The sequence below is a fragment of the Cetorhinus maximus genome, chromosome 10, assembly GCF_964194155.1.
Source record: "Cetorhinus maximus chromosome 10, sCetMax3.hap1.1, whole genome shotgun sequence".
Taxonomy (NCBI): domain Eukaryota; kingdom Metazoa; phylum Chordata; class Chondrichthyes; order Lamniformes; family Cetorhinidae; genus Cetorhinus; species Cetorhinus maximus.
The window spans coordinates 2,336,461-2,364,134 of record NC_135888.1 but is presented as its reverse complement, the minus strand read 5'-3'; the positions used below and the strand labels follow the sequence as shown (position 1 = coordinate 2,364,134).

Here is a 27,674-nt window from a genome sequence, read left to right as displayed (position 1 = left end):
CCTAAGACTCAAATTGAGTGTTGGGAGAGCACTGCCTGTTGGCCAGCTGCTTAGTCTCTGATTCACAGAATTGTGAAATGGAAGATGATAGAGACAAAGAAGTAAAATAAAGTATCGATTGATGATTAGTCCTTCAGAGCTTTGTTCAAAATCAACAAATAAGGCACTTAAAAAGAACCATACTTCCTTTGTTAAATAAGAATGAAATAATATTTATTTCTGGAATTTAAGAAGCTCAGTCTTGTTCTTTTAATGCAAAATACAGGTTCAGGTGGAGCAAAGGATCCGGTTATTATGATGCATTTCGCTTGATGTTGTCCATCAATGACTTCAATCATGGCACTAATGCACTAACCTGCACCTGTATTATTAATGTCTTCCAGAGTGAGGCAAGCTGACTTTATTTTCTATTAGATTGGACTTCAAAAGATAAAAGGAAAGCAAACCCACTTTGTTTCTAATTCTGTGTGGTTGGCAGTTTCTGTACTAAGTCAGGCTTCACTTTTTTGGAAAAATGTGTTTTGCATCTAAATTCTGTGGCATAAGCGAAGAAGGCTTAGCTCTTAGAGCTGTAGGCTGAACATTTTAATTCAATGTAAATGTAATACTTCAAAAATCCTAAAGCACAAGAAGTGTGAAGTTATTTTAAATTGTTCTGGTACTGTTTTAAATGGTATTGATCGTATTCGGACACTTTGTCCAAGGTTGACTGCAATCCAACAGGTCAACCAACTGTGGGGGACACCATGTGGAATGAACTTGCTTGCACACACATGCAGTTCCAGTCAATTTGGTGTACAGCATTCAACAGTGATGATTGTGGCTGTTTTTTTCTGTTTCTAGTTCAGTGGTACTTTCAACCAATTATATAAAATCCTTAAATCTGTAATCTTAGTAGAGTTCAGACATGTGATCTGAGGTCATCCTGTATATGTAACTCAGAGACAAAGATTTCACCTTTGAACCAATGACTTTTGAAGGCTTGAATGGACTGCAGAGCAATTTCAGGCTTGAGAGGTCCATTAAAATAGAATTGTTGCTCAACCAACCCAATGGTGAGCTCCAGGGTAACTTGGTTGGTGGCATGGGTCATGTTTGCATATCTAGAGATCTGACTGAGATCAGCAATTGTGGCTACAAACTGTAGCCCTGGTAATCTGAAAGCCATCCATTCATTCTGTTTCAGCGGCTCAGTTGTAGCACTCTCAGCTCATTCACAATATTGTGAGTTCAAGCTCCAGTACATAAAGAGAGAGCTGCTTTATTGGAAGTAATGCTTTTTAAATTTGAAACTTTCTTCTTTATTCATTCACAGGATGTGGGTGTTGCTGGCAAGGCCAACATTTGTTGCCCATCCCTAATTGCCCTTGAAACTGAGTGGCTTGATGGGCCATTTTAGAGAGTATTTAAGAGATAGCCACATTGCTGTGGGCCTGGAAACACATGCAGGCCAGACAAGAATGGCAGACTTTCTTGCCTAAAGGGCATTAGTGAATTAGATAGGTTTTTACAACAATCGATGATAGTTGTCCAGATTTATTAACTGAGTTTAAATTCCGCCAGCTACCAGCTAATGGTGCTATTTGAACCCGTGTGCCCAGAGCATTAGCCTCTGGATAACAGTCCAGTGACATTACCACTATGCTACCATCTCCCCTTAAATTTCAAACTGGGACCACGCCTGCCTGTTTAGGAGGAATTAACAGATGCCATGACGTTCAGAGAAGAGCAAGGTGTCCTCCCAGTGTCCTGGCCAACATGTAACTCTCAACCAATGCTAAGTCTTTTTTCTTTATGGGACTTTGCTGTGCATAAATTGGCTGCCATGTTTGCCCTACAAGGGCGTGACTACACTCCAAAAGTAATTTATTGTCAGTTGGCCATGACAGCTGCTATACAAATGTATTTCTTTCTCAAGATTGTCAATGGCATGCGCCATTGACTGCTACATCATAAAAGTTCAGTGACCCTCAGGATAATGGGTATTAATGTTCAGGAGAACTTTGAGTGTGATCTGGAACCCCTGATACAAAGGGGTATTCCTTCCAGTTGTTGGCTGCACAATCACATGCACAATGCATTATCCACTCTTTTATTAATCCTTTGACTAACCCATAGTTTTACATATGGAAACAAAATATGTTCCATTCCAGACACAAAAGATCATGCTTGGAAATGCTTTGAAATAATTTATTAAAGTATTTTAAGTACTCCAGGACTTTTGCAGTGTGTGACATTACATGTGGATCATTGAATACAAGATGTGTTCACGAGGCGATGGAAGTACTGAGCACACTCTACTGAGTGTCTGTTTTCCAATGGGAAAGTGAATAAATGCCTCTCCTATTAAACGTGAGGTCAGTCACTTCCTAAATACAGAATGAATAGCAAATGGGTTTATTGGCCAGATATCCCTGCAATAGCCTGGAAGGATGCTATGGCATAGAAGCTAATGAAGTTGTGACCCTTGTAATATGGAAAGAGTGATCCAGTCCTTACAGTTGTTTGTAAAATAACCTATAGCATGGTGTTTAGCTGAATCAGTGCCTCAGCTGTGGAGTGGCAGGCCAAAGACAGATATATCTGACTTATCAATGTAGGAATGGCATGGTTTGTAAACATGGATCCTTGGGTGTTACCAGGAGAAAACGTACTGCATTAGGTATTAACGATCTGAAGATGTTGTACCCTTTTCATGAAATTCGTTTGCCCTGTGGGAACACTGATAGGGATTTCCATCCTTCAAACTTTGTAAACTATAACTTGTCCCTGTAACAGCAATTAGCAGAACTCCAAAAAAATGTGTGTTGGCCAGTTGTTGCCTTTTGAACAATGAGGCAACAAGTAGAGGGAGGAAAGGTATACAGGATGTTCAAAAAAATGTTCATTGTCAATACACTAACTTCAAAACACTCAGTATAACAACAACAGCAGCCTTGCTTTAAGAGATAGTCCGAAGCTCACTTGCTCACTCACTTTTCTAGAACTGCTTCATCCAATTCAGGATTGCAGGGAGTCGGAGCCTATCCCGACAGACAATGAGCGCTAGGCAGCGATAGTCCAAATCTGACCAGGCTAATTTCTCTATAATGCATGTCACCTGAACTCCTATAATTCAGTGTGGGACCTCATTTCCCTAATTATACTATTTGAACAAGACTTGTCATGCCTGTGTTGCAGTCTCTTTGTTTCCCTCAGAAGTGTCGGGCAATAGAGGTACGATAGGTTGGGGTCCAATTTTCCAACCATACCTGCTGCCAGCTAGTCTGTAGAAAATTAAGACTATGATATATAATGTGTGTTGTTTCTGGATACACATTTAGCTGTTGTCCTCCTTAGCATAGTGAGGTCGTTTTGTGGTTTATGAGACATAGAAGTGACCAGTCGCAGTTCTGCCGAAGGGTCATGAAGACTCGAAACGTTAACTGATTTCTTCTCCACCGATGCTGCCAGACCTGCTGAGTTTTTCCAGGTAATTCTGTTTTTGACCAGTCACAGTGATGTGCATAATGCATTATCCACTCTTTTATTAATCCTTTGACTAACCCATAGTTTTACTCATGGAAACAAAATCTGTTCCATTCCAGACACAAAATATCATATTTGGAAGCACTTTGACATAATTTATTAAAGTATTTGAAGGACTCCAGGGCTTTTGCAGCGTGTGGCATGATTTGACTTATACTAAAGCAAGCAAAAACAACTTGCATTTACATGGCATATTTAACATGGTAAAACATTCAAAGGCGTTTCACAGGACCATTAAAATCTGCAGTATTAGTCAGTCATGTGGTCAGTCAGGGTTCACATGCTACAGCCCTCAATTCTGTGACACAGACTGGTAAGATGTGAATTCACCACACAAGTTCTCCCTCATAGCCACAACATTGCCAGGTGGTGACTGGAGCCTAGAACTTTCAGTATTCTGCATCTGCAAAGCCATTCTCCCAATGGCTGCCTCAAGCAGAAAAGCAAGTTGCTTATTGCATCTCAACTTCGGAAGAGTAGATCGACGGTACCCTTAGAGGAGAAAAGAAATGTGAGTTACAGAAGGAGACTTGAGAAAATTTTAAAAAATCTGCTGGAAAAAATTGTCGAGCCTCGTCTAAGGCATAGTATTTTTACAACTGTACCTAATTGTACAATTGGAAAAATACTCATTACATAATGGGGAACAAAATTACAAAGTCATATTCATCAGTCAAGCCACCTCTCATGCATTAACTTACAGGAGAAAATTGTACAGTACCGTTAGAACCAGAGATGGAAAAGAGCTGCTTTCAGAATGGGATTACAGCATAAATTCTAATTGTTAATGACTAGAATAATGAATAAGTTACAAACAATAATGGTGGCTGCCTTTGAGAATCTAGTTTCAGGAAGAAAGGGTTAAATATGCAGCTGCACGAATACGGTAATTACAGATTTCATTGGGAATTAAGATTGTTAATGAGCCTTAAATCCTTAATGCCGATGCCCCACAATTGTGCCATTCTTCTCTTGTTTTGCTGTTTTACTTAAAAATACTTTTAAGCAGCATTTGTGCTGAGAAGTAATATTAAAAACCCAACCATATAGGAGGTGGAATGACAAAAATAGTTGGAAAAGTACATGAAATGATTTGAATAAACCATTATGAATAAAGGGAAGAAAACATTAAAATGTGCATCTCATTTGTTTCTGAAGCACTCTATACATGATTGCTTCTGTATTTGAAGACATTTAGAAAGGTTTTTCAGTTAAAACTTTGCATGTCATTTTGTATATTATAGTAAGTTAAAATCAGGTTGCAAAGGTTAAAAGGAAGCTTCTATTGATTGGGGAGTGATCTGTGTGAGATGCTTTTATTCAAATGTGTTAATATCAAATTTGAAGTAGCTCTTTCAAAGCAGATTTGTTTTTTTGGCATTATTGCTTACATAGGCCCAGATTTTTGCTCTGGGTTGGGTGCGCAGAACCCAATTTTTAAAAATAGCTGCCCAGATGTTGGATTTTCATTCAGGAGGGCGGGCTGGGTTAGAAGTTGGGGCGGGTGACCTGGGAAGAACAGCAGAGGCGGGCTGGGTGAAAGGCCTGCCTCGGGGCTCTGGCATTGCGTCCAGAGTTTAAAAATAAAGATTAAAATATGAAACATCCTTTCAGTCCTCAACACCCCCTTCCACACTCCCCATGCTTTCTCATGCCTCCCCATAACCCCTCACTCCCTCCGTGCCAACCTATGCCCCCCCGCCCACACTCATGGCCCTTTATATCCCCTATGCCAACTTAGTGCCAACTGACGTGAACCCATGCCCCCGATTCACTATCCTTTGTCCTTACACCTACCATGCCAACTCACCTAGTATCCACCAGGGGCAAACCTCAGGACCCATGCAGAGATGAGATAAAATAAAGTTTATTAAATAATGTTGTATCTATTGCAGACTTCACTATATTGAAAAAAACAACTCTCATTCATAAAACCCACTTACTACATTTACATTCCTTCAACTAATTAAAACCTATAACAACATTCAAATGCACAATTCTTTACAACAAGTGTTGAAATTCATAGTCCCACATCAAAGAATCTATAACCACTTGTAGCTGTCATTCAAGCTGTAAAATAGCAGGTACCCTACTGTAATATAGATGGTTGTGAAATCAGCCATGCAGCACAAATCTAGTAATGGAAACCCTCAGCCTTATGTCAACAGACAGAGTGAAAGAGCAAGCAATCATTTTTTAAAAACACTCCCGACATCTTTTTTCAAAGATTTAAAGGGCAGGATTTTTAAATGCATTGACAGCTTGACAGGTACCTTTGAAAGGTGCTTTGACAGTTGACTTTGACAGGTCTGTTGACAGTTCCAATGAGCTCAACAGTAATGACTTCATGCACTTTTTATGCACATTTATGCCTACTTCAAACAGTTCCAGAGTGCACCTGACCTACCCCACAAGGCACTTGACCTCCACAAAAGTGCACCTTACCTCCCGCAAAAGTGTCCTGGGACCAGACCCAAAGGGGTACCTTACCTCTCCAAAGAGGTACCTTGGCTATCCAAACAAATCCACCAAGTTCAGACCTGCTCTTACCTGGTCTAATCTGCACACCGGGTTTCACAATTCTGGCCTACCAAACTCCCATTTCAGTGGAGGCAGCTGATGATTCAAATGGCCACGCACATGCACGAAATGTGCCCTGCCCCCAATCCCTCCCCCATGAAAATGGGAAATGTTGCATTTGAAGGTGAGACTTTAGGATTTTTGGGCGTTTCCACTACTTTTGCCCTTCTGTCATGGTGAAAATCTGGGCCATAGTGATTAAACCCATTAACTACAACAGCACTTCCAGTCTACTGAGATATGTTTACCCACATGCTGAGCTCTTGACCTCAGGTCAGCTATAATGCTGAGTGAGGGTGTGAGTATAAATTGGTTTATTTTTCACAGAAGAGTCACCCTAAATCACTGTTGAGTACCTTCTAGTAGCCAGATCCAGAGCAATATATACCTTGGAGGTGGCTACTTGATAACCCTATAGGTAGTCATGTGGCAAAGCATATATCCAGTGGAACTTAAGCAATACTTTTTCACTAGATTCTCAGTCCAGTTATATGTTTTGTCCTATACTGTATGTAGTTAATATTGGTAGTTAATGAATGGTATCTGCAGTGTACATGCTGAACATTTGATATCTTGGAGGATATTGTGAGTTAGTAGCACATCGAGGGTTCATATGATGCTGAGTCAAGAGCAGGAAGTAGAATCCACAGTACCTGATCTTTTGAGACATGAACTTGCAGATAGCGGACAATGGTGGATGTCCTTTCCTTTACCATTTTGGCTGAAGGGGCTGGGCATTTGGTCAGGCTTCTTGCTTACAAAAAAAAATCGCAGGTTCTTCTCTCTTGGTGAATGCATTCTGAAAGTTTTGTTACCAATAAATTACTGGGAATTTTGATCTGATTTTAGAATTGTCAACGAATCAGCTCTCATGACCTAAAGTGAACTCAGAGTGATTTACTCCCAGTTTTCTTGCTGCAGTATGAATACACAAAAAAAACTTCAAAACCATACAAAAATCTTACCAAACTATGCATAGTCAGACCTGAAATGGCAAAGATGGTTCATACAATTCCTATAATGCTCCACACCCACAAAAATCAGGCAATCTCCTGTAACTAAAACAGAAAATGCTGGAAATACTCAGCCGGCCTTGCAGCTTCTGTGGAGAGAGAAACGGAGTTAATGTTTCAGGTCAATTACCTTCATCAGAGCTCTGTTTCTCTCTCCATAGATGTTGCCTGACCTGCTAAGCATTTCCAGCATTTTCTGTTTTAGTAATAGGAGATTGCCTGTTTTTTTTTTGTGGGTGTGGAGCATTATAGGAATTATATGAACCATCTTTGCCATTTCAGGGCTGACTATGCATAGTTTGGTAAGATTTTCCTATGGTTCTGTTTTTATTTCAGTTTTCCAGCATCTTCAGCATTTTGCCTTTGTAGGCAAGCTCCTACTTTGGTAAGAATGAGCAATATTTATCCTCATACTTTCTTTTCCTGATATTTTTATTATGAATCGCTGGTTTGGTTGTAAACTTTGTATTCAAAGCAGAGCCAAACCAACAGATGCATCCTCTCCTCTAAACTGTAATCTGAGTGGCAGTCCAGATGAGTGGCATAATTATCAACAAAATAGCATAACTGTACAGAGAAATGCACACTGAGCATTTCATTCTACACTCCGTTATATGTTATGAAACAAATGAATGACACCTAAGATGATAATTACATCCAGTATTTATTTTGAAATTGTGTGCACAAGCCTAGACTTAATTCCATAAAGGAAAGACTTCATCTTAGCAACAGCAACTTAAAAACGCTTGCAATGCATGTTCTATCATTTCAATCCATTTGCCTTCCCCAATCTCTTTTCAAAGGAAATGATACTTATCTATCAGATAATGCAATGGAAGGATAATAGTTCATCATTTGAAAAACGTTTTTATTTAAAAATATCTTGTAGGTTCAGTTCAGTCCTTCACTCTTCTAATAGAATCCAATGAACAAGCTGATCCTGTGAAGCTGAAATCAGCTCGATGTTGATTCATGATCACCAGCCAGGTTTCTCTCATCACTGTTTACCCTCTGTGTATCCTGCTTGCCCACCTTGCAATATTCTGCTTCCTCTACTGCTGAAAACGTCAGGCATGCTGCTGTTGGTTCAGTTACACTTCTCAACTCCTTCTCTTGCTTGTAAAACCATCACACTGGCTCTTTGAATCCCACTACTGACATCACTTTAAAGGTCAAAAGCCACACCTGAGATTTGGAAGTGCTGCATGTGACTAGATGCAGGGAATCTCAAGCCTTTTTGTTCTGGAGTGAGCTAGGGTTTTAACTTTAGACTTGCACTACAAATATGACTGCAGCCTTGTTTCACTGTTACCAGGAAATACCATGCTATGGATAAATACTTTGGGAGTCATTACAAAACGGTAATTTATTTGTGGGGACGGAGGAGGGGTTCAGATGCCCTCATCAAACCACATGTGAGCTTAAAAAGGCGTCAGAACATCAAAATAAAATTACTGTTCCAAAATCACTGCTTCTGTTTTTCTAGTGGCTTTAGTTTTATGGAAGGATTTTTATCATTTTTGTTTTGTTTTACTGCCCTCTATGTCTTTGATACACCTTGCTGTTTAAACTAAAGGTATTAAAATTCTGATTTGTTTACCACAAATATACTGGGAACTACTATGCAATTCTGTAACTAGTCTGCATTCAGTAGATTCCGCTTAGCTGCTTGTAATTTTAGACAGTAACACCATTCCTAGCTGTTGAGCAACTATTAAATAAAGGATCCCTATTATTAATTTTATTAGCAACTTTTTCAGGTATAACAAAACCAGATGCATTAACACAATTAGTGAATAAGAACTTTAAATAATTGATTGAGATTCTCAATTGAGTTAATTTGACTGGGTTAAGAGGGAAATACTAATAGTTTGTGATGCATTGTTTGTTGTGTTTAGAACTCTTTTCACAGGATATAGAGAATGATATATCAGTCAGAATACTTAAGAGTCGGATAAGTAACAAACCAGGAACACTCAGCTGAGATTTTAGTACCGCTGACTGATGTAGGCAATTAATACTGTGAAATGTATGCACTGAGCCAGTGTAATTTATCCTCTCATAACGAGGTGAAATCTTCATGACTATGACTTCGAGTGTTATTGATATTCAGTCTATTTTAGGATACTGGGTGACTTGTTGAATTTAAACCTGTTCTTTTATCTATGGGACTTGCATTCAAATTCAGTCCAGACATGCAGATTAATGATTCCCTTTTCTGTTATAAAGGTCCTACATAAAATGGTTTGGGCAGCTTGAACCCGGTTCCTAACGGGAATAAATCTACAACACAAAGCTGCTCGAAATAGAGCACTAATTAGCAATCTCATTCAGAGGCCACCAGGATGGTTTGTGTGAAAATTGGAAACATTCACACCCCTGTAGCAGGGCTTGCTGTTGTGAAAATTGGTTTATGGTGCATTGAAGGGATAGAGTGGAATGAACTTTATTCTGCACCTGGCCTGTGTTATACCTGAACTGGAAAATGGTTCAGTGGGTGTTAAAAGTGGAAAAGGTTTCTGTTTCCCAGCACTGGCATCAGTCACCTTGATCAGCATTAAATTCAACCAAAAAATTGAATAGAACTCCAAGACCTACCTTAATTATTGGAGACTAATACAAATTGTTCAAATTTGCAGGATATTTGCTGCACTTTAGTATCTTCCCTCTCCCTGTAACAGCTATGCACCGACCTTTGATAAATGTGCTTTAAAGCTTTGGTTATGCACAAGATACCAGCTGGTGTCAATCACAGCTTAAATACTCAGTGTAATAGTTGATTGGCAATACTTTTCTGAGGCCGCATGTCATTGAAATCTACATTGAGTTGGAAGCAGTTATTTTAGGCCATGTGTAAAAAATCCTTAATGAAAAAACCTGGAATAAAATTAAATAAAAACAGAAAATGCTGGTAAACTCAGCAGGTCTGGCAGCGTCTGAGGAGAGAGAAATATTTTGCTGTTATCTTAATATTTAATATCTCTCTCCACAGATGCTGCCAGCCCTGCTGAGTTTTTCCAGTACTTCCTGTTTTTATTTCAGATTTCCAGCATCCATAGTGTTTTGCTTTTATCTGGAATAAAACGAGTTTAGTTTTGAATGTCGGAAGATGTTGAAGGAAAAGTCTGCCGTGCCAGATTGGAAATAGATAGGCGACTCACTGACAGAGGCCTGGGAAAACTAAAGCAAGTGAGCGAAATGAAATTTTTAATGATGTTAACAATCTGCTGAAAGCTTCCCTGTCTTGCATTGGTCTCACGGAGTCTTTTTGAACTCTTCCTCAACCCCGAAAATGCTTTTCTGCTATACTCCAGGTAACGATTAAAAGCAGTTCCCTGCACAATGTCGATTGTGCTGAGACAGATGTACCAGCTAGGACTCACGCTGTACAAATTCCGACCACTTCTCGTGCGACCAACACTGGAGAGCCGGGTAGGACCTGCAGCTGTGTTCCTGGATAATTGCAAGCAGTGTGGGGCCCTACATGTATCCCTGAGACGACCACTTGCTACTAAGAAGACCAAAGGTAACTACCCTCCCTTCTTACTTCTCCCTTTTTTATGACATATAATATGCAGAAATGAAAAACGTGTACATTTAGTTATTGAAATCATTTGTCTTTTTAATTATGTTTGTGATACTAATATAGAAAGTCATCTGGTTCAGTTTAGTTTTTGTAATTCAGCTAGTAATGGTTGAAGTATTGGTTCAAAATGTAATCTTATTTTGGGCTTGAAATCCCATAGTCTGGGAACTTATTTTGTGGGATGCAAGTGTGTACAGTATTCATCTCTAAATTCAGTATAAAGCAAAATATTTCTTTCTCCACAGATTTTTGCTAGTTTATGAAATGTAAATGTTTACAAAGCCTTTCCAAGTGATTACTAAAAATATCTGTTGGTTACACAGACAGCAAAATGCAAATACCGCCACTAGAATGTCATTCTAAGGCAGTTATCACATGAGAACATTTGCCCAGATGAGTTTAATGAAGATTTTAGTTAAATATTTGAAAACGAGCAGCATTATAGCACTGTATACAAAGACCAGTCAACAAACAAGAAAACATCCTACTTAATTTGGTATACAGAATAGAGGAGTAACAAGAAGTGACCTAATTACTGAATTATCCCAGTCTCTTTTGTGTCCAAACACAAAATGACCCTGCCTCAATATAACAGCTGTGGCAGGTAAACCTATGTAAACTCAAATGATTTCAGCTATTTACAGATGAGCTCCCAGTGCCAAGTTACTGTGTGTTGAACTTACATTAGCTTATAGTTTCTTTATACCTGCAGTATAATGTACCTGAACTGTTGCTGATTGTAACTTGTAGTGAAATCTAAAGGACAGCCAGGACCTCGAGTGAACATCAATGCTGCTTTAGTGGAGGACGTTATTAACCTCAATGAATTAAAACAAGAAATGCTGGAAATCATTGAGAATCTCAAAAATGATTATGGGAAGAATCTAAATATAAGAACCTCACCAGGTAAGCTTGATGGATGTACGGTGTATTTTGGTAAACTTTCATAGTAATTATTGATCCTACTCTAAAAACATAAAACTTTGAAAACCTAGAGGCTTTAAAAATAAAACGCACTGAATTATACTATGTGTGTGATAAAACACACTGAATTATGCTGTGTGTGATAAAACACACTGAATTATACTGTGTGTGTGATAAAACACACTGAATTATACTGTGTGTGTGATAAAACACACTGAATTATACTGTGTGTGTGATAAAGCACACTGAATTATACTGTGTGTGTGATAAAACACACTGAATTATACTGTGTGTGTGATAAAACACACTGAATTATACTGTGTGTGTGATAAAACACACTGAATTATACTGCGTGTGTGATAAAACACACTGAATTATACTGCGTGTGTGATAAAACACACTGAATTATACTGTGTGTGTGATAAAACACACTGAATTATACTGTGTGTGTGATAAAACACACTGAATTATACTGCGTGTGTGATAAAACACACTGAATTATACTGCGTGTGATAAAACACACTGAATTATACTGCGTGTGTGATAAAACACACTGAATTATACTGCGTGTGTGATAAAACACACTGAATTATACTGCGTGTGTGATAAAACACACTGAATTATACTGCGTGTGTGATAAAACACACTGAATTATACTGCGTGTGTGATAAAACACACTGAATTATACTGCGTGTGTGATAAAACACACTGAATTATACTGCGTGTGTGATAAAACACACTGAATTATACTGCGTGTGTGATAAAACACACTGAATTATACTGCGTGTGTGATAAAACACACTGAATTATACTGCGTGTGTGATAAAACACACTGAATTATACTGCGTGTGTGATAAAACACATTGAATTATACTGTGTGTGATAAAACACACTGAATTATACTGCGTGTGTGATAAAACACACTGAATTATACTGCGTGTGTGATAAAACACACTGAATTATACTGCGTGTGTGATAAAACACACTGAATTATACTGCGTGTGTGATAAAACACACTGAATTATACTGCGTGTGTGATAAAACACATTGAATTATACTGTGTGTGATAAAACACACTGAATTATACTGCGTGTGTGATAAAACACACTGAATTATACTGTGTGTGTGATAAAACACACTGAATTATACTGCGTGTGTGATAAAACACACTGAATTATACTGCGTGTGTGATAAAACACACTGAATTATACTGCGTGTGTGATAAAACACACTGAATTATACTGCGTGTGTGATAAAACACACTGAATTATACTGCGTGTGTGATAAAACACACTGAATTATACTGTGTGTGTGATAAAACACACTGAATTATACTGCGTGTGTGATAAAACACACTGAATTATACTGCGTGTGTGATAAAACACACTGAATTATACTGTGTGTGTGATAAAACACACTGAATTATACTGCGTGTGTGATAAAACACACTGAATTATATTGCGTGTGTGATAAAACACACTGAATTATACTGCGTGTGTGATAAAACACACTGAATTATACTGCGTGTGTGATAAAACACACTGAATTATACTGCGTGTGTGATAAAACACACTGAATTATACTGTGTGTGTGATAAAACACACTGAATTATACTGTGTGTGTGATAAAACACACTGAATTATACTGTGTGTGTGATAAAACACACTGAATTATACTGTGTGTGTGATAAAACACACTGAATTATACTGTGTGAGAGATAAAACACACTGAATTATACTGTGTGTGTGATAAACACACTGAATTATACTGTGTGTGTGATAAAACACACTGAATTATACTGTGTGTGTGATAAAACACACTGAATTATACTGTGTGTGTGATAAAACACACTGAATTATACTGTGTGTGTGATAAAACACACTGAATTATACTGTGTGTGTGATAAAACACACTGAATTATACTGTGTGTGTGATAAAACACACTGAATTATACTGTGTTTGTGGGCTTATTCATTTTGCTTTGTTGGCTGGAACTACTTTTTCATACAGCATGATCCTTCCAGTGTCACCATACATGTACTATCACAGGTCACCCAGAATTTTGCTTTTGCCACTCACCAGTTCCTACATAACGTTAACCAGCACTTTTTAAAAAATGCCACACATAATAGCCATCAATAGTCCACATAGCATTACAGTGGAATATTAAGCTGCTTGTGGTCAGAGTGGCTACCAGCCCACTACAATGTGATCAGAATGTCTCTTCTCATTAAAATCGCAGTCATAATACAAGACAGTAAGGTGACCTCCATTTTACGTATTTTTATTCATTACCCAACAAGCTGATTTGGCTCCCCACAATGTATCCAATACCTAAATTGCTGCTCAAGTAATCACTCATTTTGTTTGGCAGAATTGACCTTCATTTCCACTGCTGTGAGACTGTCCTTTTGCTGGTGCGACACTATTTTTATAGTCAAGTGCCTGAATTAAGTGTTCCTGGGTTTGCTGAAATCTGCCCCAGGCTAAATTTCGTTACATTATTTGTCTGAGTTCTAGAAGCTAAAACGTCAGGATGGGAGATTAGCCAAACTTTATATTTGAAAGATCTGTGGTGTGAAACCCTAATAGCTTCCAGAAATTATTGTCTGAAGACCCGAAATTCACAGTGTTCCAGAAATTCACAGTGTTCCATTTTCACTTTTGGAGAATATTGCAACTGAACGGGAAGCTATCCATAATTATTATCTTTTCACAAAACCGTAAAGAGTACGATTTTACTTTTTGCTCCCAAAAGTGTGATGTTAAATAAAAATGGAGCATGCCCTCTTCTCCCTGCTAAGTCTTATGAAAATGATAAACTATTTCCTAATTGCTCATTTCAGTAATCTGAATTTAAAGTATTTCAGGAAAGTGCTGTGGAATTTTTCATTTGAAAGTTACATAGGACATTTAATGCTCAATTATTTTTAATTATATACCAATTTAAAAAGAAATCCAAATACCAGTTTAAAAAAGCAAATGGCATCAGCTGTCCCACATTCAAGCTTCCCAAGTTTTGATATTCCACACTTTATAAAATTCACATGCATTGCGCATAATCATGCTTTGGGTATGCTACATTATACTTTGGTCACTTTGTACGACCTTCCAGAGCCCTTTCTTACCATGGTCCTGACCAGGAAGAATCCATTTTTGCTAATAGCTTCCTGAAAATGGTTTTTGTAGGAGGCACATGTCAAAACTGTCTAGCAGAAGTGTTTGCAGATGGTTTTCCATATAGGCTGACAGGTAACAGCATCCCAAGGCAGAAAAAAATAACAATTGTGTTCCAAATATCTAGCAAGCTATCAAGTGCCTAGTTCTATCATTTAAGGAATTGTTTTTTCACCTTGGCTGATTAAGTGTTGACATGAAACTTCCAAATAAAAAATTGCTGATTCTATTGAACTATAACAATTTTGAGAATGAGCTGCCAGTAGTAAAATTAACTTTTCTTTCAATGTTTCTGCCAACAAGTTAAGTGCATCAGAATTTGTGGCATGTGGAATAGTAGGAGCAAAATATTACACATCATGTAACATGCTGAGGCATCATTCCGTATTATCTTGCTTATGTTCAACAGACAGAAAAGAAATTTTGATACTTGAAACTTTTAATTGCCATATGGCATGATAAATAATAAACCATTCAACAAGTATTTACCTTGCCCTGAATTCTGTGGTATAGTCAGCAAGTCCCAATAATAGTTATCTTAGCTTTATGTGAGTTGATTATAAAATTGGAAAACAAATGATGGAGCCAGAATGTGAATGGATGCTGGGCTGTAAAGCTGAGCTCTTGATTTGTTTGTAATGGAACAGTTGTCAGATACCAGAGTTCTTTTTGGATTAAATATGAGGTCCTACATCTGAAGTCATGTGATGTTAATATTTCTGTCCATGTTTGCTGTAAATAAAAATTATTAAAGCTGTATTTATTGTAACATTGACAAAATAATTATGTTAGTTAGGCTTCACTTATTATCAGAATTGAATTTCTAAACCTCCTATTTTCTTATACCACTGAACCAAAATTTATTTCAGTCATACCTGTAGAAGGGAGCTGTTAATTCAGATAGATTTACAGAAAATAGTCAGCTCCTTTTGCCTCATGAAGGCTATTAACATAATCAAGGAAGACTTTCTGGAAATTAAAACCATAAAGACTTCATATTACAAGATCAAACATCTGCAGGAAGTTCTTCCTCACTTGGATTTATAAGATGATGTCCTATTATCCAATAGGATTCTCTAATATAGTTACTTGAAGAAACTAATTCATCAATGATTATTATATACCTGACTCGTTTTCATAATAATAACCAGAAACAGCTCCATATTTCTATTGTGCATGGATGCTGTGGTGTGAAATTTTGGGATTATCAGGATTATATCATTGATTTATGTTGACAGCAGCCCAGAAGACACAATTATTCAGCAGCTTGAAGCTTTCTTCTATTTTAAAAGAAACTTATTTCTGATCACAAGAAGAAAACAGCAAAAGTATAGAATCAGCAGTTTTGGGTCTCCATTGTTTTCTGCCTATTTCCAAAATGGCTGCTTTGTAGTTTCAGGACCTAAAATGTGCCACAGGCAGCCAGTGAGTTGTAGTATGCCATTCATCAATTGCATTTGACATATAATTTTAACTGTGTGTTGCTGCGAGGCAGTTTGTTAAGAGATAAAATTGAGCTGAATTTCTATAATTTACAGGAGATTGTCTCTCAGGACCTATGTTCTATGACCTATAAGTAGGATAAAAGTATGGGAATTTCTCAGTGAATCGTGGGAATAATTCTGAATTGAATACAGGGAAGAGCCATTTGTGATCTATGAACATTCAATTTAAACAAGTACATCTATTACTATAGAAATGTTATCCAAAAGTGCTCCATTTTACATTTACTTGATCTTGTTTGTTAAATACTGTCACCATGTGCTGGAAACATGGTATTTTCTTTAGGTGCTTTGGATCATATAACAGTTACTACTGATAATGGAAAATTTCCATTGAATCATCTGGGACAAATCTCCCTGAAGTCACCTCAACTAATCTTGGTAAATATGACAAGTTTCCCTGAGGTGAGTTAATGTGTAGAATGTGCACATATTTATATTCTGTAAGCGTAAGATATTTGTGGTTGTAGTTAGTGATATGTGCCTATTTAACTTTTATTTGGTATATAGCTAAATATTGGTCAAGGAAAAACAATATAATTGTGTTTACAACACTAATTATTCAATTAAGAAATTGCATTTCCGTGATAAAATGTAGTAGCTCTTTTGTTATAGCCTATGTAATCTAGAAGAATAAAATATACCTTTAAAAAAATATAAACTAATGAACTCTATTTAAGTACAGCTCTAAAGTATAGGGGTTACGTTCCCGCAAAAATTTGCAAACGACGAACATACTTTACAATGAGAGTCAATTAGTTAGGTTCCAGCCATCCTAAAATTTGACATGTATAAAGGATCAAAGGCAATAAAAGCTATGCTCTTAATAAATTTAAAGAGAAATTTACTGGAGCAATTGTTTAATAAAACAATAAAACGAGAACAATGTAAAATTTGTCTCATAGTCCTTTATTTGAGAGTGGAGGTGGACTGTGATCAGGAATTAAATTACAGCAACAACGAAAACCCATGTGCAACAATGGCAGACAAACATGTGCATTTTTTACTGCAGGAAATACGTCATGGACTGTTTCCGTTTTTTTTAACTTCATTTAGGCAGTTTTTCTTTTTTTCTGCATTTTCTATAGTTGGCTTCTATTTTTCATCTTTAAAACTGCGGATAAGCAAACATTTGGGCCCGCAATGGGCTATCTGGTGTACAAAGACTTTTGCATGGATAAGCGAATTCGCGAAAAAGGAAGTCGTGAATGGCGGGACTTTACTGAAAGTACTAAGCATAAAAGTCATGCAGATCCTTGATTTTTAATAGCGTTCTACACTTATATTCAGAATCAGACCACCATCTTAAAATACATCCCACACGCAATCAGTGTGCAATTGTCGCAAAACTAAATAGAGATCCAAAGCACTTATCTCATTCTTTCCTTACAGTTCACACTACTGACTGAAGTGGTGGGGGTAAGGCATTCTGCCATCTAACAGGCCACTAGGAGTTGTGCAGTTCCTCATTCTTGGTGGGAAGTGCATTTATTCCTCACAGCCTCCTGAAAATTGGGAACTTTCTGTGTGGTGAATCATGGGCATCCTCTTGTAGCTCAGCAGCTTGGCAGATGAGTGCACTGCAGTGCTTTTTCACTGCTAGGTGATATGATATGTAATATTTTCCAATCTGTAAAAGCACTGTGAACCTGTTAAGTACATTTTATTTAAATTTTCAAAATTAGGAAATATTTGGAAAGGACAATGAAAACTGGTGTTCACCGGTTATCAAATCGTTAACAAGGGGACTTAAACTCAAAATAGGAATGAGAAGAATAAGAGAAGTTAGATTTTTTTACATAGAAGATTATTAAATTATGGAATGCTTTATTGCAATTAGTTATTATGGCAGAAACTATATAATTTAAGAAGGGAATGAAATAAGCAATGAAAGGATAATGGGAAAAGCTGAAAGAAATGTGACACTATATAACACTAGCTGAAGAGCTAGCACCAGTCCTGGTGAGTTAGACTGCATAGCCTCTTTATAATCTGCATGATTTCTAACCAGTTTTAAATAACACATTCTGCTGGATATTTGATTATACTATGTTTCAAAGGCTACCACCATGAAAAGAGTGAGCCATTCAGTTAAAACTCATGCTCAATTACAATAAAGCCTGTTGTTTACTGTATGACAAGATGATGGATTGTTCAAAACCTATTTTAACTTTTAAGTACTCTATTCCAAAACATCTTTCATGAGAAGGAAATGAGCCACACTTCCACCTTGTATTGTCTTATTCAGAAACATGTTTGCTCGGTAAACAGAGGTTTCACTACAATTGTGCAAAATTGCCCTGCTTACTTTGATAATGCCTTTTACTGTTATGAATGTGGTTACAAAGACAAAAGTATTGTTAATACAACTGTCATAACAATAAGGGTTCTGCTATTTTCCTTTATCTTTGTGAACTATAATTTGTTCCAACACTCTGGCACGCTACAGTTTTCTGGCAGTGACTCTATTTCTCTCCTGAAGGTGCTGCCACATGTGGGGTATGGTTCTGTGGCACTGGAACCCTCCAGTAACTCGCTCAACAAATGGTGAATCTAAGACCAGAGGACATAGCTTAAAAATTAGAGCCAGGCCTTTCAGTTAGGAAATATTGGTACACGCAGACTGTGGTAGAAGTTTGGATCTCTGTTCTGCATAAGGCAGTTGATGTGAGGTAAATTGTTAATTTTAAAACTGAGGGGTTAAATGGCCTATTCCTCTTCCTATGTTCCTAAATCGTTCTTAATATATGATTCTAAATGAGTTTTGGTAGACTGTTTATCCACGGAAGGCATTGCAGCCTCACCTAATTCTGTCCTCTCTTGACGTAGACATATTTCCCACCAAGGGATATTAGGGCAGCAAACAAGGTTGATTGATTTTGTTTTCTGTTCCCTCAATTCCCATTGGTTTTTACACTGTCCTTAATGACTGAATAGAAATGCAAAATTACTGCTAGTTAATGACACTTTAGTAAAACTTAGAGTACCATGAATTTTCTAAGTAGAAACAATCCAGTTAACAAAGATCATATTTCCATATTGGAGTAACTGCATAGATTTAAGTTTCACAACTTTAGAAAATTTGACTGTTATACTGTTAATGCCAGGTATAAAAGAAGTAAAGTGATTTATCTTTATGTTGTCGCCACTTTCCTGTCTGCTTGTGACTGTTTGTCATTTAAAGACATTGGTGTTTCTGCTTTCATCACCAGAAAGGCAAACTGAGCTTACTTATCACATTCTGATTTCTCTTTGTGTTTGAATAAAAGGGAGCTGGTCTGTCAAAACAACCCAGATCTAAATCTACTGTACAGACATTTATGCAAGGACGACATAATACTGAATTATTTTGTCTCTGAACAATCTGGGTGTTTTATTCACTGTTAAGAACATTGAGTGACTGTAATTGTGTTAGGCTATTTGTAGTCACTACAATGTTTAGAAGGCAATTAACACTATTTCCCGTCATTTTTATTCTGCCTAGACCTAGAAAAACAGTTTGTGTACAAATAGTGAAAATTCGAATTTTCACTATTATAATAAAACACATTTAATTTTTCCTAAATGTATCTAATATGTTTTGAAAACCAGTTGAACACTTCAGATGATAGGCTAGGATCTCAGAGCTGATTGTTTATTTCTCTTATTGCCCATTGGATAACACAGAAAGGGGCAAATGGATAAAAAAACAATTTTAAATGGAAAGACCTCCTCTGCATTGAAAGCTAGTAACTGGAGAATATGAAAGAGACAAGAGGCCTTCCCATCAACAACCAAACAGATAAGAAAATGTTCTGTTACTTCAGTTGGTGTTTCAGATATATTGGTGAATAAACCATTTAATCCCTCTTGGGGAGTGGAAAAATAAGCAGATGCAAAGATAGCAATGTAAGCAGTTTGGTTAGCTATCCTCAGTAGAGTATGGTGAACTCACAATATCTGACTGGAGTTAGCACAGACAGTGATGGTGATGTTACCCTTTGCCCCATGATTGGTAGCCATGCCTTCAACCACCCAAGCCTCATTCTCGAGAATTCCTTGCCTCAGCCCATCTGCTTCTCCACCTGCATTTCCTCCTTACAACCCCCTCCTAATATACTCTTTCATGTGGCATCCATATCTTTTTGATTACGCCTCTGTGAAGGAGTTTTTTTTTTAAGTTAGAAGCACTATATAAACTGGTTGTTATTGTTATATCTGCTTTACTAACTTGTTATTTCTATCGCTGTGCTAATTTAAAAAAATACTTTCTGCCATGTTGACACTTTTCCATTTGGTGGTTAATACTATCTTTCAAAAGAATACCACAATTTGTTTGACAAACATCACTTAAGAAAAGGTTGCTGCTTAAGCAGCATGTACATGTCCTATCTACATTTGCCATGGGAACCATTAGTACAGTACAAGCAAAGTGCGAGATCTATACTGAGATTTACAAGTAGCTTTAGCTTGGTTTTTGACATCTGGCTTATAAACCACCTCTGTAGGAATGTTAAAAATATCCCTCAGAGGATATTAATTGCTTTTATTTGTACTAAGTGCCAGCATCATTAACATTCTTCATTTCTCCTTTTTTCCTATTTCTCTACTTTTTTCCTCAAGGTTGACTTTTACTGGAGTATTGTTTTATAGGGATAGCAGCATTCTGCTACCTCGGCCAAGTGACCATTTTTTAAAAATGTGTAAGCCAAGACAAACTGTTTGAGAATAAAAAGCCTCACAACCCAGTCTAATCTCATCGATACTTACATTTTGCATTGGATAGTGATCAGGAGTGAGAAACCTGACTAACGCTTTCCTCCCTTACTCAACGACGTGAAGGCTAATTGTTGTTCCCCAGCTGCTGTCATGACTGAAGTTACCCAGACTGGGGATTAGCTTTTGCTGCATTTCATTTGATACCCTTATCCAATAAAAATCTATCAATCTCAGTCTTGAAAACTTAAATTGACTCAGCATCCATGACCTTTTGGGGGGAGAGAGCTCCAGATGAAAAATGCTTCCTGATTTCACTCCTAAATCACCTACCCCTCTTTTTAAGGTTATGCTCTCTTTTTGATTCCTCCACCAGAGAAAATAGTTTCTCTGTATCTATCCCATTGAATCACTATCATTTTAAAAACCTCAATTGGATCGTAGCACAACTGTCTAAACTCAAGAAAATACAGCCAAGTTAATGCATCCTGCCCTCATAATTTAACTCCTGAAGCCCTGGTATTATGCTAGTGACTCCGCACTGTATTTTCTCCGAGGCCAGTATATTCTCTCGTGAAGTTAGTTGTCCAAAACTGAATGCAGTTCCCCACATGGGCTCTGACCAAGTTTTTGTACAACCGAAGCTTTGCTTGCTCACTTTTGAATTCCAGCTACCTTGAGCTAAAGGCCAAGACCCCATTAGCCCTTTGTTCCTAGGGAGAGAGGAAGGAAAAATCAGAAAAGGCTACTTTTGCACATGGATTTGGAAAAGCACCGGTGGAGACTTTGGAGCAGACCAATTGCTAAATCCATGTCACGTGGATGGTGTTTGCTGCAGGGAGACAAATTATTAAGTAGAAGAGACAATGAGACCAAAGCTGAACCCAAGATGAGATGATTAGCTGGAAATCAATCTTAATTATTCATTACCTTTGCAATTCATACACTTAGATTTAGGGGTTTTTCTATTGAAGTTTTGAGTTCATATTTGGGTTGGCAAGGAGTGCCACTGTGGACACAGTTTCACTGCTTAATGTTGATGTATATCATTATTGCTACTTTATCAAGAAATAATTCGTAGTTGATTAATGAGCAATTCTGTGTCCAGTGCATAATAAAATAAGTGTTTAGCGCAATTAGGAGGAAACCTGGTTTTGATTATAAAGTCCTTTCTGTTCATTGCTTTCTGATCAGCCCAAAAATTGCTCCTTAAAACTACCTACCTGTGTTTTTATTGATGTCAGATCGGTATCCTTTAACGGTTATGCAAATTACTTTTTTAATGTGTATTTAGGTTTTGCTCTTCAATTTAAGTCTGCTTGATAATTTAGAAAATGCATTTATTTGTTATAATAAATACTATCTAAAACTCGATTAGGTACCCAATTTAAACTTAGATTTAAAAAAAAATTCTTGGTTTTGCAACTATTCCCTAGAGCATTAATTTGTGGTTTCTAAAATAGATGGCCTCAAACCATTGAAAATATGTTCAAAGAAGCAGAACTTTTTTCTTTTAAAATTTTTTTCGCTTCCTTTCTCCTCCTCTGCAATACCACAATTTTATCCCTGTGTGTGCAGGGGGACTTAGCTCGCAATTCGCAGTGGGATCAAAGCTGCTTGGACTGAATCTAACTTCCTGATATTCTTGGTGAAAGAGGTAAACGTTTCCATGTTCTGGGCAAATAGATTAGCCGGACGGAGACGGAACAGTCATCTGTAAGTAATTATTCTGCTAATGCCCTTTACCTTTTGATCTGGTTCACAGGCGACGATGGCTGCCACCAAGGCCATAAGAGAAAGTGGAATGAACCTGAACCCAGAAGTGGATGGGACTCTGATCAGGGTGCCAATTCCTAAGTAAGTAATTTGAAGGTTATGCCTAAGGTTTCCATCTTTGTCTGCTGACTGTCATTACAGGGCAGTTGCTGGCAGAAATACTTACGGCTGAAAATTAAATTTCTAAATCGCAATGTGAATTTTCTTGAAGATTATTTCTGCATAAAATCCAATGTTCTGTTTTCTTTATTCAGAAAATAACGCGAGTTAAATATTTTACCTATTTCTTGCTCTAGTTTAATATACTTTGTAAAATGCAGAGAAATAATATGTAATGTAAAATGTGAATATTTGAAAATTACAAAGCCAACTTAAGTACTTGAAAGTAAATTTGCTGCTGATTCAAAAGTGTGCCAAGAACTCCAGTTTAAACACTGTTAGGATAAGATGATTTTTTAAAATCCCTAGTTCTAAGTAGTGTAATTGCTTTGGTAAATCTATAGTTTTCATTCCTAATTCTTTGTCAAGTTTGCTGATCTCTTCTAAGTCTGTCTTAAGTTCAGGACAATTGGAATATTTGAAAACTGTGCAGTAATCACTTAGAATAATCCAATTATTAAGGCATGACTTAGTATTCATTTAGAATACCGCATGCCTTCTTTTAATCATGAACTCTCACACAACTTGATCTTAAGTTGTCGGATCCACTTCAGTAGTAGTATTATCTAATTGAGTGTTAAATTGGCCCAAAACCATTCCTTTGTGTACACAACAGCAAGCAAAAACCTGCTGGTTACTGGTAGTTCTGTCATTTAGACAGTTTCTAAAGACTAAAGTTATAGCGTGTACAATTAGTTCTTTAATGACTCTAGCAGCAGCTGATACACAATAGCGGCAGTAATTGTTGAGTTAATGCTTCATCGGCGGTCCCTCGGAATCGAGGATGATGTCTGTCAGGCTTAGTGAGACTTCAGATGGCTGAGGAGCCCAATTCTGGATCCACATGTTCTTCCACAGTGGGAGCACATTGTTGCGTGGAGGAGTGGAAATCTCAGCCCCGAGTCGGCTTCCTTCTTCTTCCTCATCCACCGCCGTTCTGTCTCACGGGGTGGAGTCACTGAGCCCCAAAGTGGCTTGTGCCTTGATGGGCCAGGTGGTGCCACGTCGAGCGATTGGCATCATTCTCCTCCTGGTCAGTGGTGTTAATGCCTCTGTGCTTTAGGGTGACCTTGAGCGTGCCCTTACACCCTTCCCTTTGGCTGCCCTTTGAGCGTTGGCCAACGGAGAGCTGTGAGAAGAGAACCTGCCAAGGGAGGCGGGTGTCGGGCATCCGGACATAATGGCCTGTCTATCGGAGTTGGTTCTGCAGGAGCAGGGCTTCAATGCTTGTAGACGCAGCCTCATGGAGGATGCTCACGTTAGCATGGCGGTTCTCCCATTTGATCCCTAGGATTCGACACAAGCACTGCTGATGGAAACTCCCAAGGATCCTAATGTGCCGTCGGTAGAGAGTCCATGTTTCGCTGCATTAGAGGAGGGTGGTCAACACAACGGCCTTATAAACCAGAACCTTTGTTGACTTCCAAAGGTCCTTATTGTCAATGACACGTTGGTGCAGCTTGCAGAAGGCAATGCTGGCGCAGTTGACTCGGTGTTGGACTTCCTCGATTGTAGTCCCTTGGGAGAGGTGGCTGCTGAGATAAGGGAAGTGCTGCACATACTCCAGAGCCACCCCATCTACGTGGTTGGCGCGGGGGATGTTCAGATGGCCTGGGGAAAGTTGGTGAAGCACCTTCGTCTTGGCGATGTTTAAGGACAGGCCAAGCCTCTTATATGAGGTGTTGAAGAGGTTAAGCGTCCTTTGCATGTCCTGTACAGAATGAGCCATCACACAGCAGCCATCCACAAACTGAAGGTCGTGGATGTCCATGGTGGTGAGTTTTGTTTTTGCACAGAAGTGACCAAGGTTGAAGAGTTTCCCTTTCAGACTAAACTGAATGTCGACACCAGGTGGTAGCTCATCTCGGATAAGGTGGACGATGACGGTCAGGTAAATGGTGAACGAGATGGGAGCGATCACACAGAACCTCTACTCAGGACAGTGACGGTCATGTCATGCAGGAGTCTCAGGGAAATCCCCCTGTAGTTTTCACAATTAGATTTTACCCCCTTCACAGAATCACACAGTGCAAAAGAGGCCCTTCGGCCCATCGAGTCTGCACCGACACGTGAGAAACGTCTGACCTACCTACCTAAACCCACTTACCAGCACTTGGCCCATAGCCTTGAATGTTATGATGTGCCAAGTGCTCATCCAGGTACTTTTTAAAGGATGTGAGGCAACCCGCCTCCACCACCCTCCCAGGCAGCGCATTCCAGACCATCACCACCCTCTGGGTAAAAGATTTTTCCTCACATCCCCCCAAACCTCCTGCCCCTCACCTTGAACTTACATCCCCTCGTGACTGACCCTTCAACTAAGGGGAACAGCTGCTCCCTATCCACCCTGTCCATGCCCCTCATAATCTTGTACACCTCGATCAGGTCCCCCCCATTCTTCTCTGCTCCAACGAAAACAACCCAAGTCTATCCAACCTCTCTTCATAACTTAAATGTTTCATCCCAGGCAACATCCTGGTGAATCTCCTCTGCACCCCCTCCAGTGCAATCACATCCTTCCTATAATGTGGCAACCAGAACTGCACACAGTACTGCAGCTATGGCCTCACCAAGGTTCTATGCAACTCCAACATGATCTTCCTTCTTTGGTAATCTATGCCTCAATTGATAAAGGCAAGTGTCCCATATGCCTTTTTCACCACCCCACTAACATGCCCCTCTGCCTTCAGAGATCTATGGACACACACGCCAAGGTCCCTTTGTTCCTCAGAACTTCCTAGTGTCATGCCGTTCATTGAATACTTCCTTGTCAAATTACTCCTTCCAAAGTGTATCACCTAACACTTTTCAGGGTTAAATTCCATCTGTCACTTATCTGCCCATTTGACCATCCCGTCTATATCTTCCTGTAGCCCAAGACACTCAACCTCACTGTTAACCACCCGGCCAATCTTTGTGTCATCCGCAAACTTACTAATCCTACCCCCCACATAGTCATCTATTTCGTTTATATAAATGACGAATAATAGGGGACCGAGCACAGATCCCTGTGGTACGCCACTGGACACTGGCTTCCAGTCACTAAAGCATCTGTCTGTCATCACCCTCTGTCTCTTACAACTAAGCCAATTTTGAATCCACCTCATCAAATTACCCTGTATCCCAAGTGCATTTGCCTTCTTTATAAGTCTCCCATGCGGGACCTTGTCAAAGGCTTTGCTGAAATCCATATAATCCCTTCTTGTGGATAAGGCAGTAATTGTTGAGTTAATGCTTATACAGCAAAATAACATATAATGCATTTAATATAAAAAAATTCTAAGCTGCTTCACCTGAGACAATTCCATGGGGATAGGGATGGAATCGGGGGCAAAAGAACTTTGAGATGGTTTTGGTTTTGCCAGTGTTAAGCTGAAGGAAGTTATGACACATTCAAGACTGGATGTCTGACTGCACAGGGGCAGTCACACAATATGGTGGAGAGGTGGAACTGAGTGTCATTGTATAAGTGTGGAAGATGACCCTGAGTCTATAGACACTGAGGGCCATATGTGTATGAGGAGAAGGAGGAGGGCAAAATGGTTCCTTGAGGAACTCCAGAGGTTGTGGTGTGGTTAAAGGAAGAAAATCCATTGCTAAAGATCCTTGGGTTACTTTCAGATAGGTAGGAATGGAAGCATATAGTGGCATTGCATGGAGCTGGATAATGGAGAAATAGTGCTGATCTCATTGTGCTGAACGCTGGAGGGAGATTCATGAGAAAAAAGGAGGGATAAAGCACCACAGTCAGAGGATGTCATCTTCATTTTAGTTAGGGCTGTTGTTAGTATGAAAACCAAAACTGGGTTATAGGACCAGTTATGGAAAAAAAGGGGCACAAAACTGGGAGGCTTTGCTGTGCCTGAGGCCCTTGGAGAAGAAATGGAAGTTGGAGATAGAATGGTGGTTAGCAACGATGGGGACAGCCTGGGTGTGATTTTTGAGGTGGTGAATGATAATGACAGTTTTGAAAGAGGAAAGAACTGTGCAGGAAGATTTTATCTTGTGAAGTAACTTTGTGGGGGGGGGAGGATACGCTATCAAATACTAGGATTTCAATCATCTACTACCCTAATGAATTCCTCAAAATACGCTTCATAAATTTGTTAGGCATGTCATGTATTTTCAGAAGCCATGTTGTAAATTTCTAATGGCCATTTCTTTTTAGCAGTGATTATAAAGTACATCTCTTATCCCTTCTAGCATTCTCTCAATAATGGGTGATAGGCTGATAGACCTGTAGTTCCTGGCTTTGATTTGTCTCCTGTATTTGAAATAACTGCTTGACCCAAACATCCAGTCTAAAAGATATGGGCAGGCATGGGTCCTATCTCTTTAATCACCTTGGATAGATGGTATCTGAACCTGGAGCCCCATCAATTTTGAGCTATCTATTCAACACAACATGACTGTTGTCAGGAAGATATAATCATTTTGTTAATGTTATTGGAATTTATTGTAGAGTAATAATGGGGTCTGTGTCAATGTATGTGTGGGCAGAATTTTGCTGTCGGCGAGCAGGGGGCAGAGCCCGCTCGCCAACGCGGGATGATGATGGGCGGAATCCCCGACATCACCCCGCCCCATTTAAATTTTCAGGAAGGCGGGGGCGCAGCAAAATCAGCTGCGGGCCCACTGACCTGTCAGTGGCCAATTGAGGCCATTCACAGGATCATTTAAACAATTAAAGGACCTGCTCGTCCAACCTTAAGGTTGGCGGGTCGGCCAGGAGCC

At 38.7% G+C, this 27,674-nt stretch overlaps 1 protein-coding gene and 1 long non-coding RNA gene across 2 annotated transcripts in view; both read left to right on the top strand.

Annotated features, from left to right (window-relative positions):
• Positions 1–27,674, top strand: part of LOC144685408 (uncharacterized) — a 1,061,419-nt gene that overhangs the window by 1,007,553 nt on the left and 26,192 nt on the right. The window lies entirely within an intron of this gene.
• The window catches only part of mrrf (mitochondrial ribosome recycling factor), a 45,422-nt gene that overhangs the window by 4,531 nt on the left and 13,217 nt on the right, over positions 1–27,674 (top strand). The window contains exons 2-5 of the mRNA XM_078549813.1: positions 10,436–10,647; positions 11,458–11,613; positions 16,597–16,715; positions 22,771–22,862. Of these exons, the coding sequence (XP_078405939.1) occupies positions 10,464–10,647; positions 11,458–11,613; positions 16,597–16,715; positions 22,771–22,862 (551 nt within the window). The 5' untranslated portion in view covers positions 10,436–10,463. The remainder of the gene's footprint in view (positions 1–10,435; positions 10,648–11,457; positions 11,614–16,596; positions 16,716–22,770; positions 22,863–27,674) is intronic.